Source organism: Hemibagrus wyckioides, linkage group LG01, assembly GCF_019097595.1.
Source record: "Hemibagrus wyckioides isolate EC202008001 linkage group LG01, SWU_Hwy_1.0, whole genome shotgun sequence".
NCBI classification, from domain to species: domain Eukaryota; kingdom Metazoa; phylum Chordata; class Actinopteri; order Siluriformes; family Bagridae; genus Hemibagrus; species Hemibagrus wyckioides.
This window is the reverse complement of record NC_080710.1, coordinates 24,304,260-24,325,951: the sequence shown is the minus strand read 5'-3', so window position 1 is coordinate 24,325,951 and position 21,692 is coordinate 24,304,260. Positions and strand designations below refer to the sequence as shown.

General features: G+C 38.9%; 1 protein-coding gene across 4 annotated transcripts in view; it reads left to right on the top strand.

Moving 5' to 3' along the window:
* The window catches only part of kcnh2b (potassium voltage-gated channel, subfamily H (eag-related), member 2b), a 197,450-nt gene that overhangs the window by 161,036 nt on the left and 14,722 nt on the right, over positions 1–21,692 (top strand). For all 4 annotated transcript variants that reach the window (XM_058397116.1, XM_058397098.1, XM_058397108.1 and 1 more), the window contains one exon: positions 20,818–21,231. In XM_058397116.1, coding sequence (XP_058253099.1) covers positions 20,818–21,231 — 414 coding nt within the window. The remainder of the gene's footprint in view (positions 1–20,817; positions 21,232–21,692) is intronic.

Sequence of the window (21,692 nt, the reverse complement as noted above, 5' to 3'; positions counted from 1 at the left end):
GTTATAGGTCATGAAATTCAACATTCATGAAGATTTCTAATGTTCCTCTTCAGGAAAACCTCTCAGTCTTCTCTTTCTCTCCTCTTCTTGGGAAGTATTTTGCACTGTGATTTGTCCTAAGATCCTAAGATGTTAGTAGTTGCAGGTGGAACACAGTGTGCAATTTTTTTTTTACCGTAGCATGTTGAGCATTAAAGTCTTCCTGTGTAGTCTCCTGCAATCTCCCCCTCTCAGTTTCAGAGTTTAAATTTAGACAAGAGAGGTTATTCTCTCTCTCTCTCTCTCTCTCTCTCTCTCTATCGCTATCTTTCTCTTTCTCTCTCTCTCTCACTCTGGTAACTAGGCAACCCAGTCCAGGCTATTGTGTAAGTGCTCCAGCAGGCTGTATCGCTCTTGTGTTCATGTCTGTAGAGAAGTCAGAATTCTATACAAGCTTCTGTAAGAACAGAAAAGATGAAGAAAATGCGATGCAATGAATTAAAAAAAAAAATCAAACATAAACATGTTCTATTTTGATGCTATAAGCAGAACATACAGAAAGGGATGACTCACACAGTCATATTTACCCCTCCAGAGTTTGTTGTTCTGCTGATTATAGCAGCATTAATGGATGAATAGATGGCCTGTGGCAGTATGGCAGTGAAGAGGCCTAACACTCTGGACACGTTCAACTGAACAGGACATGTCAGCTACTATTGAAGGCAAGTAATGCCTCGGCTGCTTTAGAGAGAGAGAATAGAAAGAGAAGAGAGAGCGAGAGAGAGTGAGACAGATGAGATGAGAGAAGAGAGCAGGTGGCTCCTCTTTACAGTTTCTCTGTAGGCACGAGTAATTAAAGCTGCAATCATCTCTGAGGCTAGGAATCAATTGAAGAATTTGGATTTGAAGAGCAGATAAGATGTAGCGTACATAAGTGTGCCTACTTTACTCAGGTACACACTTGTTTTTTCTATATTTAAAAGATATTTTGTTTGACTTGTACATTAGTACAGCTAAATAAGGCATTCATGTTTAGAAAATACCTTATTCTGGGCAGGGTTGCACAGGATTTGAGGCTATCCCAAGAACAAGGGCTATATCAAGGAAACTTTAGCCAATCATGGGCATTGCGAGCACATTTATGAGTAAGAGGGCAGATTGCACTTTCCTGAGAGTGCTAGTTTGACAAGATGCAGTTGGCTTGGAAGAAGACTTAGGTCTCTGGGCCTGCCTGATCCATCCTACTCTACTTCTCATTAATTGGAAACCAGTCATTGCTGCTGAAAATGGTCCCAAATGGACAGCCGAAAAAACATACCTGGAAGTTATTAACATGCCTCTGGACTGCAACAAATACAAACTGAAATCTTCACAGTATATAATTGTCAACAAAACGAAAATGACCATATAGTACACAGCGATAGAAGAGAAGCTATTAACAATTGCACTATGGCAAGGTTTTCCTTGCCATCACCAACTTAGCTTGCTCATTTGGCATAAATTTATAACTAAAAAAAATTAATGTGACAGTGTCCATTGTTAAAAGCGCTATACAAATACAACAGAATAGAAATGGAAATTTTAGTCTTCACCACTAATAAGTTTGAAGATGTTTTATAAATAAACAAAAAGTAAATAAATAAATAAATGATATACTATTCTTCAAATAATTTTACAGATTTATTTCCCACTGTTACAAATCACATACACAGGAAAATGTTTTTCTTTGTTAAATATCAAGATAATTTTTAATCCATTTGTTATTAGTCTTACTTTATGAAGAACATCCTTTATACCAGTTCCTGTGAATTAGCTGTTACTATGGAAACACTAACATATTAGAATGAGCACATTAATAGAAATCTGTGATTCGATTACAGCCGACACTACCCTCAGAGCTTATAATTAATCGACACCTTCTGACCAACTGAGATTAGAGAGCCCTATGATACAATGCATTTTAATGTTTTGTGCAATGCTTTGAAATGATTTATTAGGTTTTATAACATAAAATATGAACAGGGCAAGGTTAGCAAAGAGACTGTTACCACTGGCTAAATTGGTAAGCACACTATAGCTGCCTGTTCTATATACTGTATACTGTATAGACATACACATGTACTAGAAGTTCCTGCTCTGTAGTGTTCTTCATTGACCTTTACAGTGTGCATGTGTGTGTGCATGTGTGTTAACCTTCTGGGTCTGCTTCTGCCCACAGGCCCAGAGGGTAGATACAGTACCCTCTCTAAACCCCTCCGTTCTCTCTACTGTCACACACACACACATAGGCAGCTGTCACTGAGATTTCTCACTGAACCAGAGAAACTTCCCTCAAGCTCGACACTTACACAGACACACCAAAGCATGTAACTATAGTTAAAAAACACTCACGGCGTGTGGATTACAAACCCGGAGTTGACATGGACCTGGTTTTTATTAACTTATGTATTTAGTTTGTTTTTCTTTGACAAGATGCTTAGGATAGTCATGTTGCCAGACACTGTGGCTTTGACATATCTAAAACCTGAGTATGGATGTAATATTATAACACTTAATTTGAAACAAACTTTTAGACAAACTCTCTCTCTCTCCCTCTCTCTCTCTCTCTCTCTCTCTCACACACACACACACACACACACAGATACATAGCTAAATAATGAAGCAGAACAGAAAAATTTGGCACAAATTAAGATTTGTGGCTACTGAAATATTACCAGTGACGTGTGTTGGTGACGGTGCCAATGCTATTAATAGAGGCTTCTCCATTGATATTTCCAGTTTCCAGTGTGTGTGTGTGTGTGTGTGTGTGTGTGTATACCATGGCACCCTGTACTCTGCTGCTCACTGCATTGTCACTCTGAAACATGTGAATAGCCACCAATCGATACACAGACTGGAACACAGCCTGTGGAGGCTAATTGGTGAACTGGGAATAAATGAGAGAAATGGGAAATGGTTGAATCTCCTTCTGCTCCAATAAACTTTCAGTGATAGCATTTCTGCATTTCATCACATCTACATTTTTGTACTTTCATGATCCAGATATATTCTCAAAACATGCTTATATTATTCCTTTATACTTTTTCCTTTTGATCATTTGTTTTTTTTTAATGTATTTTCCTCTCACATGCACACTGCCTCCCTGCTTTCCTCTTTGATTATTCTCATCGCAGCATGCCACACTTGCAAGACTTTTTTTCATCCTTAGCAATCACTTTGCAGAACAAGCGCTTCCTCTCTCTCTTTCACTCTCTCCATCTGTCTCTCTTTCTCTCTCTCTCTCTCTCTCTCTCTCTCTCTCTCTCAGTATCTCTCCATTGCACTCTCTCTCTCTCTCTCTCTCTCTCTCTCTCTAACTATCTATCTCTCTCACACACACTCTCTCTCTCTGGCTGTAGCTGAAGCTCTTGTGAAGCCTCATCCCCCAACATCACTGTTTCACTAATGTGAAGAGGCTCCTGTTGCTGTCCAGCCACTTGTCTGTACGTTGCTTCACATCCGCGCGCTCGGCACAGCTTAGCTCTCCTCCTCTCAGCTTGTGTGAATTATTTATGTCCAGCTTAGCGCGAGAAAATCACACGAAGAAACTCATTGAGAAAATCAAACAGATGAGCGGCAGCTGGAGCACTGGAGCATCTGCCAGGAGAGAAACGAGCCTCTGAGCTTTACAAGCTCTCTCAACTGGAACAGATAAACATCAGCGTGTCGGAATAACAATCCTCTTGAGCATTCACTCTCTCCGAGTCAGAAGAGAGTGCAAGTTGGAGAAGGGTAGACACCCAGGGTATGGGTTGATCCCCTACTGAGGAGTCTGAGGGATGTTGTGGGCTTGGTTGTCTGTGGTGCTAGAGGTACTCCTTTGCCGAAGCACCTTGCAGGAGGTGGCGGCGGCGGCGGCGGCGAGTGCTGGAGAGCCGGAGAACGGCGGTGGTGGCAGCCCGATGTGGTGCTGAGGATCATGGTCGTTTCTTTGGTGCTGAAGCTTCTGACCGAGCTGCTCCAGTGCTCTGCTCCCATGCCACTCTGCGAGCCTGGCACCACCAGCTGCCACTGCTGGGACCACACCAATGCCCCGCAGCTGTCTTCCGAAGGGAGAGAGGTGTGTTATCTCTGCATATGTGTGTATGTGTGTTAGAAATGCCATTATCTGAGTCTGCCTGGGATTCAAATTTTGATTATTTAGAACCATGGCACTTTGACGACCGTGAGTTATTTTACCTATTAATGATGATGCTGTAAGAATATTCAAGAAAAGATACACAGGAATATTCATTCTGATTTTTGCATTTGTTGAGCCTGAACTGGGTAAAAATGCTTCTTGGCTGAAGTCTCTCATTGAACCTTGAGCTATATTCCACAGTGCTCTGCTGAGATCTTTGGCACTGCAACTTAATGTGGTTGCATGAATGTTTCACACACTCTAGAGATGAACTGCCCTTGTTATTTCTGTTAGAGCTTTTCAGTAGAGCTCCTGCTCTTTCAAAATATTTTCAGATTCTTCATCCACCCACTCCGCACATCCATACTCATACAGCACCGGACAGTGTGGTATGACACACAGTATGATAACAAATCTGGCACATTACACATTTTGTGATATTTATTTTCAAGTGGCCTGCATTCTAACTAAGTAAGTATGATAAATCTATCCGTATTTCTTGTCTGAAAAGTGTCATTTGGGTAGAACTAAAGGTACTTTCTTATTCATAAATAGTCAAAGATGAATCGCTTCACAGAACATGTATGAGATATGTATCAAATACTTACTACAGTATTGAACAATATATCAAAATGTTTCTGTATGTATATGATATATAGTATGATATTTTGCAGTTTGGGAGGATAGCCACAGTAGGTGGAATAGTTTCTGTACAGGACTGACAGGACAGCTTCTGTATATTCAGTATTCATCAAGTACATTTCATCAAGATTGCAGATAGTAAAGATGGTGTCGAAGCTTGACAAGCTCAGCCTGTGTTTCGGCAGCTGCTCAGACTAAGCTGGACTTTTCAAATTGTGTTTATTATTAATTATAATGTGTGGGAAACAGAACCACCGCCTCACAATCTCTCAAACATTGTATTTTCGTATGTATATTCTTTTAAGGAGGGTTCAAAAGAACCCCAAAACTTTTTGTAGCTTATCTTTCTGGGAGAACTTTATAGCTTAATCCTACAAGAAAAGATCCTTAATCTGTAAATTGGTGCCTCAGACTTTTAATCTGAGGTTCTAAGGTTCAAGTGCCTGTACCCACTTGCTAGGATTTGTTTACCGTCATATATACATTTTGTCATATATTTTATTTTTCCATTTACTTACTTTCTATTGCCACCTGCATAGTAAATTTCTATTGTAATGATATTTCAAGTATTTCTTTTTTCTTGTTATTAATTCTCATTTATGATGCAGACAGTGGATAGAGCATTTTGCTACATGTCGTACTGTGTATGTGATGTATGTTAAATTTGAAAGTAGAACTTTCAATTACTTGAAATTTTTCAAGTAAATGTGAATCATATAATTATATAAAAACTTTAAGGAACTGGTACCTTTATAACAGTCCAGGAAAGCACTGCTACACCATCCTGATACTCTGAAAAAGAACTGGACATGCATGAGCTGAAGGGTGAGAATAAATGAGATACAGGGACATTCCATTCCAAGTTTCTGTGATTGCACAGATTTCCCAGGTTAAGGTAGTATGGTCACCACAGCATGTAATGTTCCTTATGTCAATCCCAAGCTCTCTGGAAAGGGCATGGCTGTCACACACTCACTGAGACCGCTGTGCGTGTTACATATGTAACCTTTGTGCTGATGGGGCTTAGAGCTAATCACATGTTACGTATTTATGAACGCTTGTATACACGCTTTGGTCACTTTAATAGGAACACCATAGACCTTGTTGCACATTGTTGTAGTTATCCGATCAGTCAATTATGTGCTAGCAGTGCAATCCATAAAATCATGGGTCAGGTCAAGGGCTTCAATTATTGTTCACATCAAACATCAGAAGAGGGGAAGAAGTAGGATCTCAGTGACTTTGACCGTGGCATGGATGCCAGAATTTCAGAAACTGCTGATCCCATGAGATTTTTACAGACAGCAGTCTCAAAAAACATTGTTGACAGGAGTGGACAAAGAAGAAAAGCCAGACCGATTCGAGGTGGCAGGAAGTCTTGAGTAACTGTAAATAAACAAAATACACACTCCTTACACCTGTGGTGAGCAGAAAAGCATGTCTGAATGAGTACATAACCCCTTGAGGCAGGTCAGCTATGACAGTATAAGAAGAGTAAGAAGAGCATTGGATTGAATTTACTTGATTGAAATGTGGCACAGTTTTCTGTTTAAGTTGACTAATTTTTCTGGCAATAACTGTGTTGATGTACATATATTTGACACATTCAATTTAAGTAAATTCAGTGTGTCATCATGACCATGACAGCATAGGAAGGAAGAGCAAAGAAGGAGGTTTGTTTTCTTTATTTCTTTATTTTTCTCATGACTTGTATAAAAGCAGCCCTTTGCACCAAAGATAAAATTTCTAACAGTAAGTAAACTGCTGTAACATTAAACCACAAAACACAGAAAATGACTTTTACGAGTGGTTTGGAGAGGAGGGTCACAATCGTTTATGAGAAGGGCAGATATTGGCCTCTTGTTCAGAATTTTTACTAGGCATAGTAAGATCTTTAGTCTCTACATATGTGGTTCTTGATATTTTCTGAACATTACAGTCATTTGTGCTTGTAGAACATCGTATTCCAGTTTTAGTCCTGCTTTTGCTTTTATAATAACCTCCGCTCTTCTGGAAAGGCTTTGAGCTAGATTTTGGAACGCGGCTGCAGGGATTTGCCCATTCAGCCACAAGAGCATTAGTGAGGTCAGGCACTGAAGTCAGGCAAGGAAGCCAGGCACATAGTCTGCATTACAATTTATCCCAAAGGTGCTCAGTGGGGTAGAGGTCAGGGCTCTGTGCAGGCAACTCAGGTTCTTCCACTCCAACCTTAGCAACCCATGTCTTCATGGACCTCACTTTCTAAACAGGGCAGTATCATGTTGGAACAGGTTTGGGCTCATCCTCTTAACTTCTGTGAAGGGAAATTGTAATGCTACAGCATACAAAGACAACTGTGTGCTTTTTTTTTTGTGGCAACAATTTGGGGAAGAACCGCATATGCATGTGATGGTCAGGTGTCCACATACATTAAGCTATATAGTGTATAATAATTGAAGAACAGCAAAGCAGATGTCACGTAGGTTTAGTTTGTAATTTGTCTTTTTTGCTGTGGTTGTCTCATTAATATGCATTCGTCAGAGAATACATATGGTTTAGGATAATGGTTAGATAGTTTAAAATCATTCAACAGTCATAATCTAAATCATTTTTCTTACTGACCTTTGGAAGTAGAAGAAAAACCTAAATTGATTTTATGTTTTTCTGAAAGTAGATTTTGTATTAAATTGTAATGCCAGCTTCTCACTTGAAATGACATTTAACATTTTCTCAGATTTTCGTTGATGCTCTTTATACCTGGCAGTGAAAATGCCTCTGAGAGGTCTTTTCTTTGGCTGAAGATGACGTTAAATGTCATGGGAGGAACATATTGACTAAAATTAATGGTCGCCTGTTAAAGTGGACGTCAGCTAACGTTGACCTGATTGTGGCTTGGCGGTTTCCACGTGGCTGGCTTTAGTAGAGAGGAATCCATGTGTTTCCGAGAGCACGTTTTCATCAGACCACAGCCTCCTGCTGCAGAGGTGGCTGTCTCGGGTCCCAAGGGAGTTAAGATTATACATAAATGCATGTGTAAACATGCAAAGGCATAAGGTTGGTCTTCGTAGTAATAATCGGAACCTTCTTCCTGACATAGACACACACATACACACACACATACTCACAAATACTAGGTTCTTTCAAGCTTCTTCATACAGCTGTCCCATATTTTGTAGTGGCCTGGGAAAACATCAGATGTGCAAGATTCCATTCCAGTTTCCACATCAGTCTCAGTCTCATCAGCTTGGTTAAAAAATTATTTAAACATGCGCCTTATCATTAAGTCAACACTTGTGTGATCATTAACAGTCTGGTGGGAATATAATCTCAGATTTTTAGTCAGTTCTGTTTTGTTGGAAAAGACTTGTTATCGATGTCTTTTTATTAGGTCATTTGAACATTTTTTTACTTTGTCCGCTGTCATCTGTACAGAGTGTGTTCTTTGTTCTGATGATAATGTGATGGTACAGGAGCATCATGACAACCGGTATCTGACCACAAAGTCAATTGATTAGGCTCATGTCTGATCAAATTGTGAGAAGAGCTAGCAATGTTTTCGAAAACCTTTAGGCAGACTGACTATCTTTACTGCAGCATTTATTAAACTGGCCTTCTTACCTGACATGATCTTTGCAAGCAGACTGCCATGATAAGGCTATCATTTTGGTGGAAGATCTCTTCTCTCTTTTTTTTTATTAAAGCAGAGATGGGAAATACATTACGGATAGAAAAACTACATTCTGATCGAAACATAATTTCATCCTTTCCAGAATTTTACCTTAGTGACATATAATAGTCTTTTTTTGGGGGGGACTGCCTTACATATTACACATTTTATAGACCATTTTAGGTGCAAATTTGTATGTTCTGGTCCTCTAATGAGAGCAGGCAAGCAGATATTTAAAGTGACATATGGGTTATCATCCCATACTGTCAGCAATTATACTTTTTGCCGGTATCATGCTGCCATGAACAAGCAACTCTTTTACACTCTGACGAAATGCAGTTATGCCACAAATTAAAGAAAAATATCAGTAAAGATGTCTGATCTGATTTGCCTCACACCTCCAGGGTTGTGGCTTTAATTGGAGCCGCTTCCAAATTTGCATGTTCGGCCCATGCTTCAGGGGTTTTCTTTAGGTACTCCTCCTCCAGTCCAAAGACATGTTATAGACTGATTGGCATCTCTAAATTGTCCATAGTGTGTGTGTGTGTGTGTGTGTGTGTGTGAGAGAGAGAGGGAGAGATTGTGCCCCATGATGGTTCAGCACCCTGTCTAGCATGCTGCCCACCTTCTGCCCAAGATCCCTGGATAGGCTTCAGGCATGTACATTACATTTTTTTTCACATGTCCCAGCTCATTAGGAAGCTGGGGTCAGTCATAGAGCAGAAAGGGTTATACTGACAAAGGACACAATATTGGCAGATTGATAATGATGAGGCTTGATCCCCTAACCTTCTAATCAGTAAACAGTAGCCATGAGCTCTGAACCACACCACCAGTGAATATGCCAAAATGGTGCATTGTTAACTGTACTTTTTATATTTTCAGGCAAGGGGTTGGCTTTATTCCTAGATTCTCACTTTACAGCCAGCAAGATCTCTTTAAATAAAAACTTTTCCGAGCTCAGCGAGTGTCACTCTGTAAAAGGAAAAGCTTAGGAGTAGTGCTGTACAGTACAATACATGGAGTGATGACTGTGCAAAGAACAAAATGTGTTAAAACAGTAAAGTGGTGGCAGAACAATCCCTGTCTGTCACTGGTAGCTACAAAAGCACATAAAAAAGAAAGAGTAATGGTGACAGAAATGGATTTAATTTCGAAATGCTGTGATGTATAAGTGAAATCATTCATGTATATGCAACATTACTGTCAAAGGGACAAATGGCACACTTTGAAATGAAGCCTCACTTTCTGATATCCTCCTTGAACATGGTAATACATTATTTGAAAAATGCTTCCTTGGAAATTCATGCTTAGTGACTGGCTCTTGCATGTTTTTTAATGTGAATCATGAAATCCTGATTCATTGCAAGTGCACATTTTATCCAAAGTTTTAATCACTGTATGGAAATGCAGCTCCCAAAAGAGATCAGAAACATGTGCCGAAAGCTGTCTCTAAGGAGATAAAATACATCCCTGTGACAATTAACGAATTCATTCCTTTATCATTTTAACAGACTTGTGTCAGTAACTTTATTCACATTCCTGACTCATATTTACTATGTGCCTGTGCTGTCATTTATATTTTAAATTGTCTCTGTGGCTTCGGGAAAGCAGATAGAGAGAGAGAGATAAAAGAGAGAAAAAGAGAGAGGGAGTTTCTGGAAAATACAGCATTGATGTAAATGTAAGGAGAAGGCTGTAGTAGGGGTAAGCAGTAGAGGCCGATGAAGGAATAGCAATCTTTTGTTTTGTTTTAATGAGAAATGTGTGTAGCCTAAAAGAAAAGCTGACTCAATGTCAACAATACCAATATGAAGAAGAATAAGACAGTAACGGTACATAAATAATAATGCACTAATACCTGAATCAACACTTATTTAAATATGAACTAATAATGAGTTAAGGCACAAACTAATGCAGAGCTAAACTTAACTGTGATGTGAATCTTATGAATTCATGTGTGAATAAAGACCACCTTAAGTACATGTTAGTAAACGTTTGTTAGTTAATGTATTAATTAAGATATAGGGGTAAATTAGAGGGCTTCCTGGTGGTCCAGCGGCAGGATCCAGCCCTTTCATTGCCACAACTTGGTTTTGATTCCCGGGCAGGGTGCCAACCCAGCCACTGAAGAGTTAAATCTCAGTGCCGGTCCAAAGCCCGGATAAAAATCTGGCATAAAATCTGTCCCAAATGATGCGGATCAGTCTTCTTCTTTTTCTTCTTCTTCTTCTTCTTCTTTCAGCTTTTCCCTTCAGGGGTTGCCACAGCGAATAATTTCTCCACCTATCCCTATCTTCTGCATCCTCAACACTTGCAACCACTAGCTTCATATCCTCATTTATTACATCCATATACCTCCTCTTTGGCCTTCCTCTTTTCCTCCTGCCTGGCAGCTCCATGTCCAACATTCTCCTACCAATATACTCACTCTTCGTCCTCTGAACATGTCCAAACCATCTTAATCTGTCCTCTCCCTAACTTTGTTCCCCAAATGTCCAACATGAGCTGTCCCTCTGATGTACTCATTCCTAATCCTGTCCGTCCGTGTCACTCCCAAAGAGAACCTCAACATCTTCAGCTCTGTTACCTCCAGCTCTGACTCCTGTCTCTTCCTCAGTGACACTGTCTCTAAACCATACAGCATGGCCGGTCTCACAACTGTCTTGTATCACCTTTCCCTTGATTCCCGCTGATATTTTTCTATCACACAGAACTCCTGATACCTTTCTCCACCCATTCCAACCTGCCTGCACTCGCTTCTTTACCTCTTATCAATCAAATGATCTGCTAAAAACAGCAGACCCTGCCATCGTGTAGGACAAACGCTAGGTTAAAATAAATAAATAAATTAGAGATACCTTCAAAAAATATATATATATAATAACAATAGTAACAATAATAATAATAATAATAATAATAATAATAATATACACTATATTGCCGAAAGTATTCGCTCACCTGCCTTGACTCGCATATGAACTTAAGTGACATCCCATTCCTAATCCATAGGGTTCAATATGACGTCGGTCCACCCTTTGCAGCTATAACAGCTTCAACTCTTCTGGGAAGGCTGTCCACAAGGTTTAGGAGTGTGTTTATGGGAATTTTTGACCATTCTTCCAGAAGCGCATTTGTGAGGTCACACACTGATGTTGGACGAGAAGGCCTGGCTCTCAGTCTCCGCTCTAATTCATCCCAAAGGTGTTCTATCGGGTTGAGGTCAGGACTCTGTGCAGGCCAGTCAAGTTCCTCCACACCAGACTCTGTCATCCATGTCTTTATGGACCTTGCTTTGTGCACTGGAGCACAGTCATGTTGGAAGAGGAAGGGGCCAGCTCCAAACTGTTCCCACAAAGTTGGGAGCATGGAATTGCCCAAAATGTCTTGGTATGCTGAAGCATTCAGAGTTCCTTTCACTGGAACTAAGGGGCCAAGCCCAGCTCCTGAAAAACAACCCCACACCATAATCCCCCCTCCACCAAACTTTACACTTGGCACAATGCAGTCAGACAAGTACCGTTCTCCTGGCAACCGCCAAACCCAGACTCGTCCATCAGATTGCCAGATGGAGAAGCGCGATTGGTCACTCCAGAGAACGCGTCTCCACTGCTCTAGAGTCCAGTGGCGGCGTGCTTTACACCACTGCATCTGACGCTTTGCATTGCACTTGATGTATGGCTTGGATGCAGCTGCTCGGCCATGGAAACCCATTCCATGAAGCTCTCTGCGCACTGTTCTTGAGCTAATCTGAAGGCCACATGAAGTTTGGAGGTCTGTAGCGATTGACTCTGCAGAAAGTTGGCAACCTCTTCGCACTATGCGCCTCAGCATCCGCTGACCCCGCTCCGTCAGTTTACGTGGCCTACCACTTCGTGGCTGAGTTGCTGTCGTTCCCAAACACTTCCACGTTCTTATAATACAGCTGACAGTTGACTGTGGAATATTTAGGAGCGAGGAAATTTCACGACTGGACTTGTTGCACAGGTGGCATCCTATCACAGTTCCACGCTGGAATTCACTGAGCTCCTGAGAGCGACCCATTCTTTCACAAACAGTCTGCATGCCTAGGTGCTTGATTTTATACACCTGTGGTCATGGAAGTGATTGGAACACCTGATTCTGATTATTTGGATGGGTGAGCGAATACTTTTGGCAATATAGTGTATGTTCACATGAACTACACCATATATATACTGTAGGAGCAGATGACTATACATGATGTCTGAGTAACAAATATTTTTCTTTGTTAATTTAATTATATTTTAAATCCTGCTGCAGGATTTGTGAAAATTTTAGTTTAAAATGTGTGAGGTACCATTTGAGATTTTCTGCAGTATAACTTTGAACATAAATGAGATCATTATTTTTATGGGTAGATGGTGCAAAATTGTATTATTTAATAAATCAATAAGTCAGCTGAAAGGAACAGATTGTGGATAACTGAGGGGTAATAATCTCCTTTTTTAATGTATAGACACAATAAAGCTTCATGAAAGCTCCAATATAAGTTTGGGAATTTTGTCATGATTCCTTCAGCATATATATTTGACCGATATACAGTATTTGACATAAAAGTGCAATTTACCACTGCCATCACTGTCATCAATACAGTGATGTGTGCAATGGGCAGCAGATGTCGTTGTTGTTGTTGTTGTTGTTGTTGTTTTGCAAGAATTACCTGAAAAAAAGACACAGATACCAAGCAAATATTTTCTGACCAGTGTTAGGGTAACTAGAGATCATATGAAAAGTTGATGATGAGACTCAAGTTTAACTGCTGTGAGTGACTTTTACCTAAAGTGAGAAGACAGTGACTGATGTCAATCATACTGATAATCAAGTTATAGCTCATTTCATATTGTAAACTTTATCACTAATGTTGCTTTTCCATATAGATCAAATCTTTATATCTATTCTCCATTTTTACTTTTGTGAGTAACATGACATATAAATCTTCTGGTTCTATAACTTTAGTTTCGGATGACATACATCAACTACATTTTTTTTTATTTTATTGATCTATTTTTTTGGGAGACACAGATAGAAAGGAAAGTACGGTGAATCCACTGATGACATTTTGACAACTGCTGTGACTTTAGTGTGAGAAGAATTTGATATTTTGAATATTGGTCCAAGCCCTATGACTAAATTATTTATCATGGTATCAAAGCAAGAGCTGCCAAAATAACCAGCTATCCAGACCTTGTATAATATGGACAGATCCTAGGCTTCAGTCCCAGACATTGTTTACAGTAGAAATAGATGCCTCTGAAATTTTTATGCGTCCCATTACTGTGAAATGGATCTCTGGGGAAACTTTGGCTCTCTTGCACAATATGTACATCTGTGCACATGGGGCCCATGAAATATTGAGTCTGTGGATAGTGGCTCTGTACTGCCATTGCTTTTTTTCAGTTTGAACAGCTGAATTAAATAGTTGTGGTCTGAACACTAGACAGATTATGCGCCTAGGATGGATTTTGCAGTGATGCTTGAGACTGCTTGAGAGTGTAGAGAAATCTAGAAAAGGTGCTCGGTGATTTTTGGCAAATAGTCCACTAGTTTTTGGGGCTTTTTTTTTTGACAAGACAGTGTAGTAAAGCTATAATATTATAGTATTTCTAACAGCAGAAATGGAGAAAGCAAATAAACAAGTGTATATCAAGGTACTAAAAGAAATTTCTTCCCCAATTGAAAAAGCCATAAATCAGTGTAAGTGCAAACTATTAACTCAATGGTGTACATTTTATTTGGGCTGTCAGGTGCCTACTCATACAGAGGAACCCATAATGGCTCTACTTATCACAGTAAAGCCCTCCTAGGGACAAAGCATTAACTTCACAAGCACTTATTGTGCATATCTGTATCTGGAATCAGGACATGTCTTATGTGCTTGAGTCAGAGACAGGAGCTATTAATAAATCAAAAGAAACTTTTAAGGTATTCCTGAGCTAGCAAAGAGCATTTATATTAAATTGCCCAAAGTGATTATATTATTATGCTATTTGAATAGCTTTTAACTAGATCCTTCATTGGGGTAGAGCTCAGCTTACTTTTTCTAATGGCTTGCTATAAGTCTCTATGGGCAGTTTGTCGCTCATGTTCTTAAGTGTGGTTTTTGTTTCCCAGTTTTTTGTAATTTTAGCATGCAGTGTGGCTCTGTGCCAAATCAATCAAAAAGTGTGAAATGGAAATGCCCAAGGATAAAGAAAGTTAATCATCAGGTGGACTGAATCTACTCTTTGTAAAGACATACAATGGGGTTCTAGCTAAACACAAGATTAAACTGTAGCTCAAACACTAGTTTGGCCCGTTTAGCATCTTTTATACTGTAATTGGATTTGAAACTGACAAACCCTACATAACCTTTTTTTAATGATGAAAATGAAAAGAGACTAAAATTTAAAAGCTTTAATTGATTAGAAACGAAAGCCCACAGAATGCTAACCTTGTCGAATAAACGTAGTAAGAATTCAAAATGAGAAGATTTCTCTAATACATGAGCCATGATCATGAAAGCCTCCAGTACAAGCAGAGTCAAAGGCATTTTGTAAGAGACCTTGTGATTTTTACCCTCATTACTCTCGGTACTGTCAGTGCTTTTGGACAGAGAAATTGTTTGTCATTACAAGCTGCTCTGCCATCAAACTCTGATAATGGAGGCTGTCACTCCCTGGGCACTGCCTGTGTTTGATGTGCAGCATTTTTGGCACATTTTGAAATGGCTAGAAATAGCAGAAATCAAATCTATAATTCATGTCTGCAGTCCCACGCTTGTAGTGTGAGACTGAGAGGCCTTTTCTACAGATTGAAAAAAAGACATAAAGCTTCAGACCTGGTCATTTAATCCATTATAGTGGAGGGTCTTTGAAGTAGACCTTAGAAGAGCTCTAACATGGCTTTTCAATAGTGTATACTTGAGGACCATCAAGTTATAAGGCAATATGAGCGAAGATCACCCCAGATTATGGTCTTTTACATTATCATTTTAAATGAAAGAAGAAATGCTTTTAACAAACTGTTGGATGGATGGCATGGTCACACAGAGTGTTCTTGGAGCTTGGTTTACTGTCTGTGTAGCGTTTCTCATGATTTCCACATGTCCATGGGGTTCCTCTGGGTTGTTTTTTCCCACAACACAAGATATGCCAGTAGGTGGATTTGTTTTACAAAATGAATGAGTGTGTGTACATGGTGCCCTTTGATGGACTGGTGTCCCTTACTGGATGTGTTCCTACTTCACACCCATTTAGATGCAGGCCTAAGCCAGGTTTGTGCATATACGAATGAATGAATGAATGAATGGACATGGGTGAATCTTTATTTGGCAGATGTAATGAAAGTAGAGTGCACAGTAATTCTAGAAATTTTATTTTTGGCATTTTTATAGTTCACTGGAGATTTCTTTTTTAATAGGAAGAGCTAAAAATAATCTGCTGCGTCTCTGAATAAAGGTTCACACAGAGGTATGGCTTTAATTCAGACACCCTGCCGGTCTGGGACTCTGGAAAATGAGATGTGATGAACAGTGAGGGCTAAGACAAGCGTGTTGGCTCTGGCACATGAAGAGACGAGCGACATTAGGTCAGTGCTCTCGTGTCTGGAGCCTGAGATTTTAGATGGGTTAGCAAGGCTGTCAAAGCCTTTAAGAGCTATTGTGCTCAGGCTATCCGGATGGATGTTAAGCCTTTTGCTCTTAAGATTAAAAAAAACCTCCTTTCTATTTAACCTGCTCTACATGGACTATTTAGAGAAATATGAACAAGCTGAGGTCTTTCACGATAACTGGATAAGCTCACAAATACTATTACAAGTAAACAGGATTTAGTTGGGCTAATTTCAATGTACATTAATTTGACATTTATTTAATATAAAAAATCTTGTATCGAAAGAAATCTATATCAATCCATCAAAAAGTAAGGCATTTTCACTCACAGTTTAGAAGGTGGGCTGCATTACAATGAAAGCCAGTGTGTGTTTGTGGTGTGGCATTTAACAGTGCAGCTGTGTTGAGAAAAAGCCAGCAGTGAAGCAGTGAGTCAGAGGGAATTTTAGTCCTGGGGTTAGCGCTCAGTTCCTCCCCTACATCATGCTCCAGCAGCCCATTAGCTAAATGTGTCAGAGAGGCCACGATTTCATTGTCACACTTGACCATGCTTGACCTCAACACCTTTTTTGCTTTGTAGGGAAAATGGAATCAAATACATCAGATGTTATAAAATGATATAATTTTTAAGCACTACTTTGGGATTGCATTATCATAAAAATCCATTTTAGTATTTTTATGATATTTGAATCAATATGTCAGGTAACACTTTTAGACAAAAGGGTTTCTTACGTGCTATTAAGATGCTAAATTGTGCTTGTTTTCAATGGTTAGAATCCTGAAAGGAAACCAAGAAAACTTGTGTTGTAGATTTCTCCATGGAGGAAAAATGTGTTCTTATGTTCATAGAAATGCATTGCCTCATCACAATTATATATATGTAAATATCAAAGCTAACAGTACAGTGTTTGCCAGAAATCATGAGATGGAGTCACAGGTCAGAGGAGGAAAATTTGCCATGCCAGTCATGCTGTCTCTTCCCTGTCAATCACAGTGACACTAGCTAATTGTGGGTGTCTCTGAGCTCATGTATGAGAAAGAGGGCAGATACCTGTTGCCCTATTCAGCATGTGTTACGCTTTACCCTTCCTAGCTGTTGTGTGATTTTGGGTAATTGGTGGGTGGATGAGAATAGGCAGAGAGCTGATCTGCTGTGAGAGGGTGTGAGAGATATCTGAGTATCACAGGTAAGTGTCTTCTTAGGTGCAATGCAATTATTTTCATAAAACAGTGAAACAAAAGCTACATAATAAAATCCAGTATTCCGGGCAGTGTAATTCATCATTTATCATTTTTTCAAAATAAACGATTCCTCTGGGATGCAATGTTGTCTGTTAATGTAATGTAGTCTGGTTGGTTGCTAAGCAACATATGGCGAGAACAATGGCTTATGTGTAAAACCTATTGAATACGTAATTCGGTTACTTTTGAACATATATTGAGGATTTTACAACTCAGGAGCTCAGCCAATCAAATTTTATAACCCAAACTATTTGTGTTGTAATTTTCTATCATAATGTATATTGTTTATATATTGTGTTACAATTTAATTTTTTGTTCTTTTTATCATTCCCCAATTTATGGCTATTGGCCAGCATCCAATGGTATGTACATATGAAATATATTAGAACAATTGCATTTTAATAATATAACACCGTCAACATTGTTTTAGAAATCATTTTTGTATGTAGGACGAATTTGACTTCTGTGGTTGGGTTATTTGCTTTTTGTTTGCCATTGAGAGGAAAACTCAGTTTGTTTAACATAACACAGGTTGCGTATGACTCCAAGGCGCTATATCGATCAACTCGGACATGAGGCATAATTTATAGGTCGGTTTCTAGAGCTTTTCACTGCCCCATGATGCTGTATTATAGAAGACGCTTTTTGTGTAGTTAAAGCACCTTTTTATTATTTCGGGCCACATTCAGTCATTGTAAGAGTAAAAGTGCAGGCGGTGTGTGTTGCTCGTGGCACCTGTTTGGCCTTTTCATGTGTAATCCAGCACCTGTCATCACAGCTGCTGTGTGGAAACACAGAAAAGTCAAAAGCTATGGACTGGGGGACATTTCTGTCTCCATGAGTCACATTTATATAAAGATCATATACTCTTTTTTTTGGCTCAGTGAGGCTTGCAAAATAACTGTTTATAAAACCTGCACTTGCTTTACAATGATGTGAGTCAGCATGAGTAAAACACCTGGTGACCGCTTGAAGAACTTGCACTTGTTTTATCTGTGCCACTGCGAAACTGCAAAGATTGTACCCATTTTAAAAAAAAGGTTGTGCATCCATATGTGGTTTCATGGCCAGGATAATGGAGGTATCATAAATCATAACAGTTTAAGTTGCCTTTATTTGTCATATATACATTACTGCACAGTGAAATCAGAGGGTCAGACATGATAGGAGCCCCTGGAGCAAGGTGGGTTAAAGGCCTTGCTCAAGGGCCCCAACAGTGGCAGCTTGGCAGTGCTGGGGCTTGAACCCCTGATCTTCCGGTTAACGACCCAGAGTCTTAACCACTTGAGCTACCACCGCCCTGGTAATTTAATTCAGACATACTGAACAAGCCTGTTGGTGGCAGGGCTAGGCTAGACATTTCACACATACTTCCCATTCTAATACCTTATTAGAATATTTAAACTGTCACTCACACTGCTTGAGCCTATTTACTTCCTTTAATAAGTCTTCAAATCTCTTACAGAGACTGATGTGACAACAAGCATCTCAGTTTTCAACTCTTAATCATTTCACAGAATTATTCATTATTAATAACAGTGACACTGGGCTAAAAGACTGTATGGCAATGCAAATATAGCAGTGAGACAGAGAGTGTTGATATGCTGATGAGTGTAGTCCTACATCCATATTTTCAGAAAAGCGCATCCAAAAAAATAAACAGGTTTAAATTGAGAGTGTGTCTCGATGACACAGCACTCATAACACTCATAACCTACAGGCAGTCATGCTCCTGCTCATCTTCTTACACTTTGCTATAGAAATGACTAATTTGCTGTTCATTTTTCCACTCTGTTTTGAAAACTATATCTGCAGTTGATTTGGATAGTCTGAATGGGGAGCCCAGGAAATTTTAAACTTAAACTTCTGTATTAACAAACTCTGAATATATGTAATTTTTTAATTGTAAATATTTAAATATTTTTGGATTTAAGTTGCAGACTCTGAATGTAGCCCATGTAGGGGAGTGGGGTTTATGTGTGACATTTTTTGCTGTCACCAAAATCTGGCTACACTTTAAGACCATCAGCCTAGAGAGAAAAGCAGCCTGCAGATGAAAAAGGGTTTTCTAGTTGAGTTGTTGATCAATGATGGGAGTAAGTGTTGAGAGAATGATGCTGTTGAGTGCTAGAGGGATGATCATCAGAAAGATACAGCTTATACGAAGCACAGGAGAACACATTGACATCATGGATATCGGGGGTATGGTTTGGGTTGGAGTATGTAATACCAATAACTCCGTAAGCAAATCAAATAATAACATATTAACTTATTCATGCCATACACAACATACACAATCAGGAATGAATGTCCTAAGCTGAATTTGTTATCAAGAGTTATACTGTATGCATGATTCAGTTATTTCTTTGCAGAGAAACCATTTTCTATTCATTTTGTGCTATTCTGTAAATTATTGTTTGGATCAAGTAATCCGGCGGGCATTAATGAATTAGAAAGTCTTTGTCCAATATTTGTTTCTGGGAAAGTTCTTTCATTACAATATATATAGAGAGAGAGAAAGACAAATAAATGGCTTGTGCAGTGAAACATATCAGAGGGAAAAGTGGTATATTTCTAAAGCACTACAAAGTTATGAGTCAGGATTTTTCCAATAAAGGTTCTTAAATGTTTTGCAGCCATGGACCCTTTTAACTGTAAAATAGGTTTTATTGAATCATAATCAGGATTCAAGAGCGTTGTTGAACAAGGTGTAACAAAATACTGAAGGCATGGATGAGGCTAACAGGCAAATATAGAACATTTACAACTCATGGAAATGGCAAGACTTTAGATAGATAGATAGATAGATAGATAGATAGATAGATAGATAGATAGATAGATAGATAGATAGATAGATAGATAGATAGATAGATAGATAGATAGATAGATAGATAGATAGATAGATATGAAATATGCCAATGTCTAGAATTCAGGAGATGTAACCTCTGTTGTTTAAGAGTGGAATTAATCTTCCATGAACATTATTTAATTATGTACAATAATATTTTGTCTACATATTTGTCTAATATGTACAACAAATAATTTGTCTTATCAGTGACAGAACACACTAGGTCTAACTGGTTATAAACTGACTTGTTTTTTGAGATTTGGAATAAATTGTACACACAGATTTTTTAAATGAACACTATATACTCCAATACCGTGTATGTGGTATGGGATGCAAAGACTAGATAGATAGATAGATAGATAGATAGATAGATAGATAGATAGATAGATAGATAGATAGATAGATAGATAGATAGATAGATAGATAGATAGATAGATAGATAGATAGATAGAGCAAAACGACTAGTTATGTAAGGACTCTACTACTAGTTATCTAGTAGTACATTCACTAGTTAGTATTGAGGGAGCTGTTTACTAGTCAGGACTCATATGTAGTGGTTTGGCGAAGTTATCAAACAAAACTTTGAAAACTGCTTTCAGCAGCATTGCCCAAAGTTATTATAAATACTAAACAGATTTCTAAGACAATTGCATTTATTTCAATAATGATAAGCAACTTGTTTTTTTCATCAGGTGCTGTCACTAGGCGCTGATGTCCTTCCTGAATACAAGCTTCAGGCACCACGCATCCACAAGTGGACCGTGCTGCACTACAGCCCATTCAAGGCTGTGTGGGACTGGCTGATTTTGCTGCTGGTGATCTACACTGCCATTGTAACACCATACAGCGCTGCCTTCCTGCTTGGCTCGGAGAAGGAGAACAATACCTGCACATACTGCAAGCCACTTAACAACGTGGACCTTGTTGTCGACATCATGTTCATCATCGACATCCTCATTAATTTCCGCACCACTTATGTCAATGCCAACGATGAGGTGGTGAGCCACCCACTGCGCATCGCTGTGCATTACTTCAAAGGCTGGTTTCTCATTGACATGGTGGCTGCCATCCCCTTCGACCTGCTCATCTATGACAATGGCGAGGAGGTGAGTCAATGTTGCAGGGTTATGTTCCTCGCTCTTATAGCTACATGTTTCATTCTAATTACTGAATAATAATATTAATTAAAGTTGGATTGGAAAATAATTGAGTAATTGTACTTTATTTCAATACTTAAGTATTATTTTGTGTATTTGTATAGAGAGTATTATGAGTATTATCAAAATTGAATTCTTGTCAGTTTTACTGTTCTACCTTTGTTTACATTCTTAACTTCTTTAAATTTTTAGTTAAACATTTAAAGTTCTCTTCTTCCCCATCCAGGCAATGACTGTATGCTGTACCTCAATTGAATGGGCTCCGTTTAGCATTCAGTTCAGTAATTAAGCATTTATTGTATAATAAATCTGTCAAGAATTGTCCTCATTTATCATTCTCAGTGACCTTCTCTAATTCTAAATAAATAATCCACCAAACTGCAGTGCTGAACTTGAGGATGAGTGCCGCT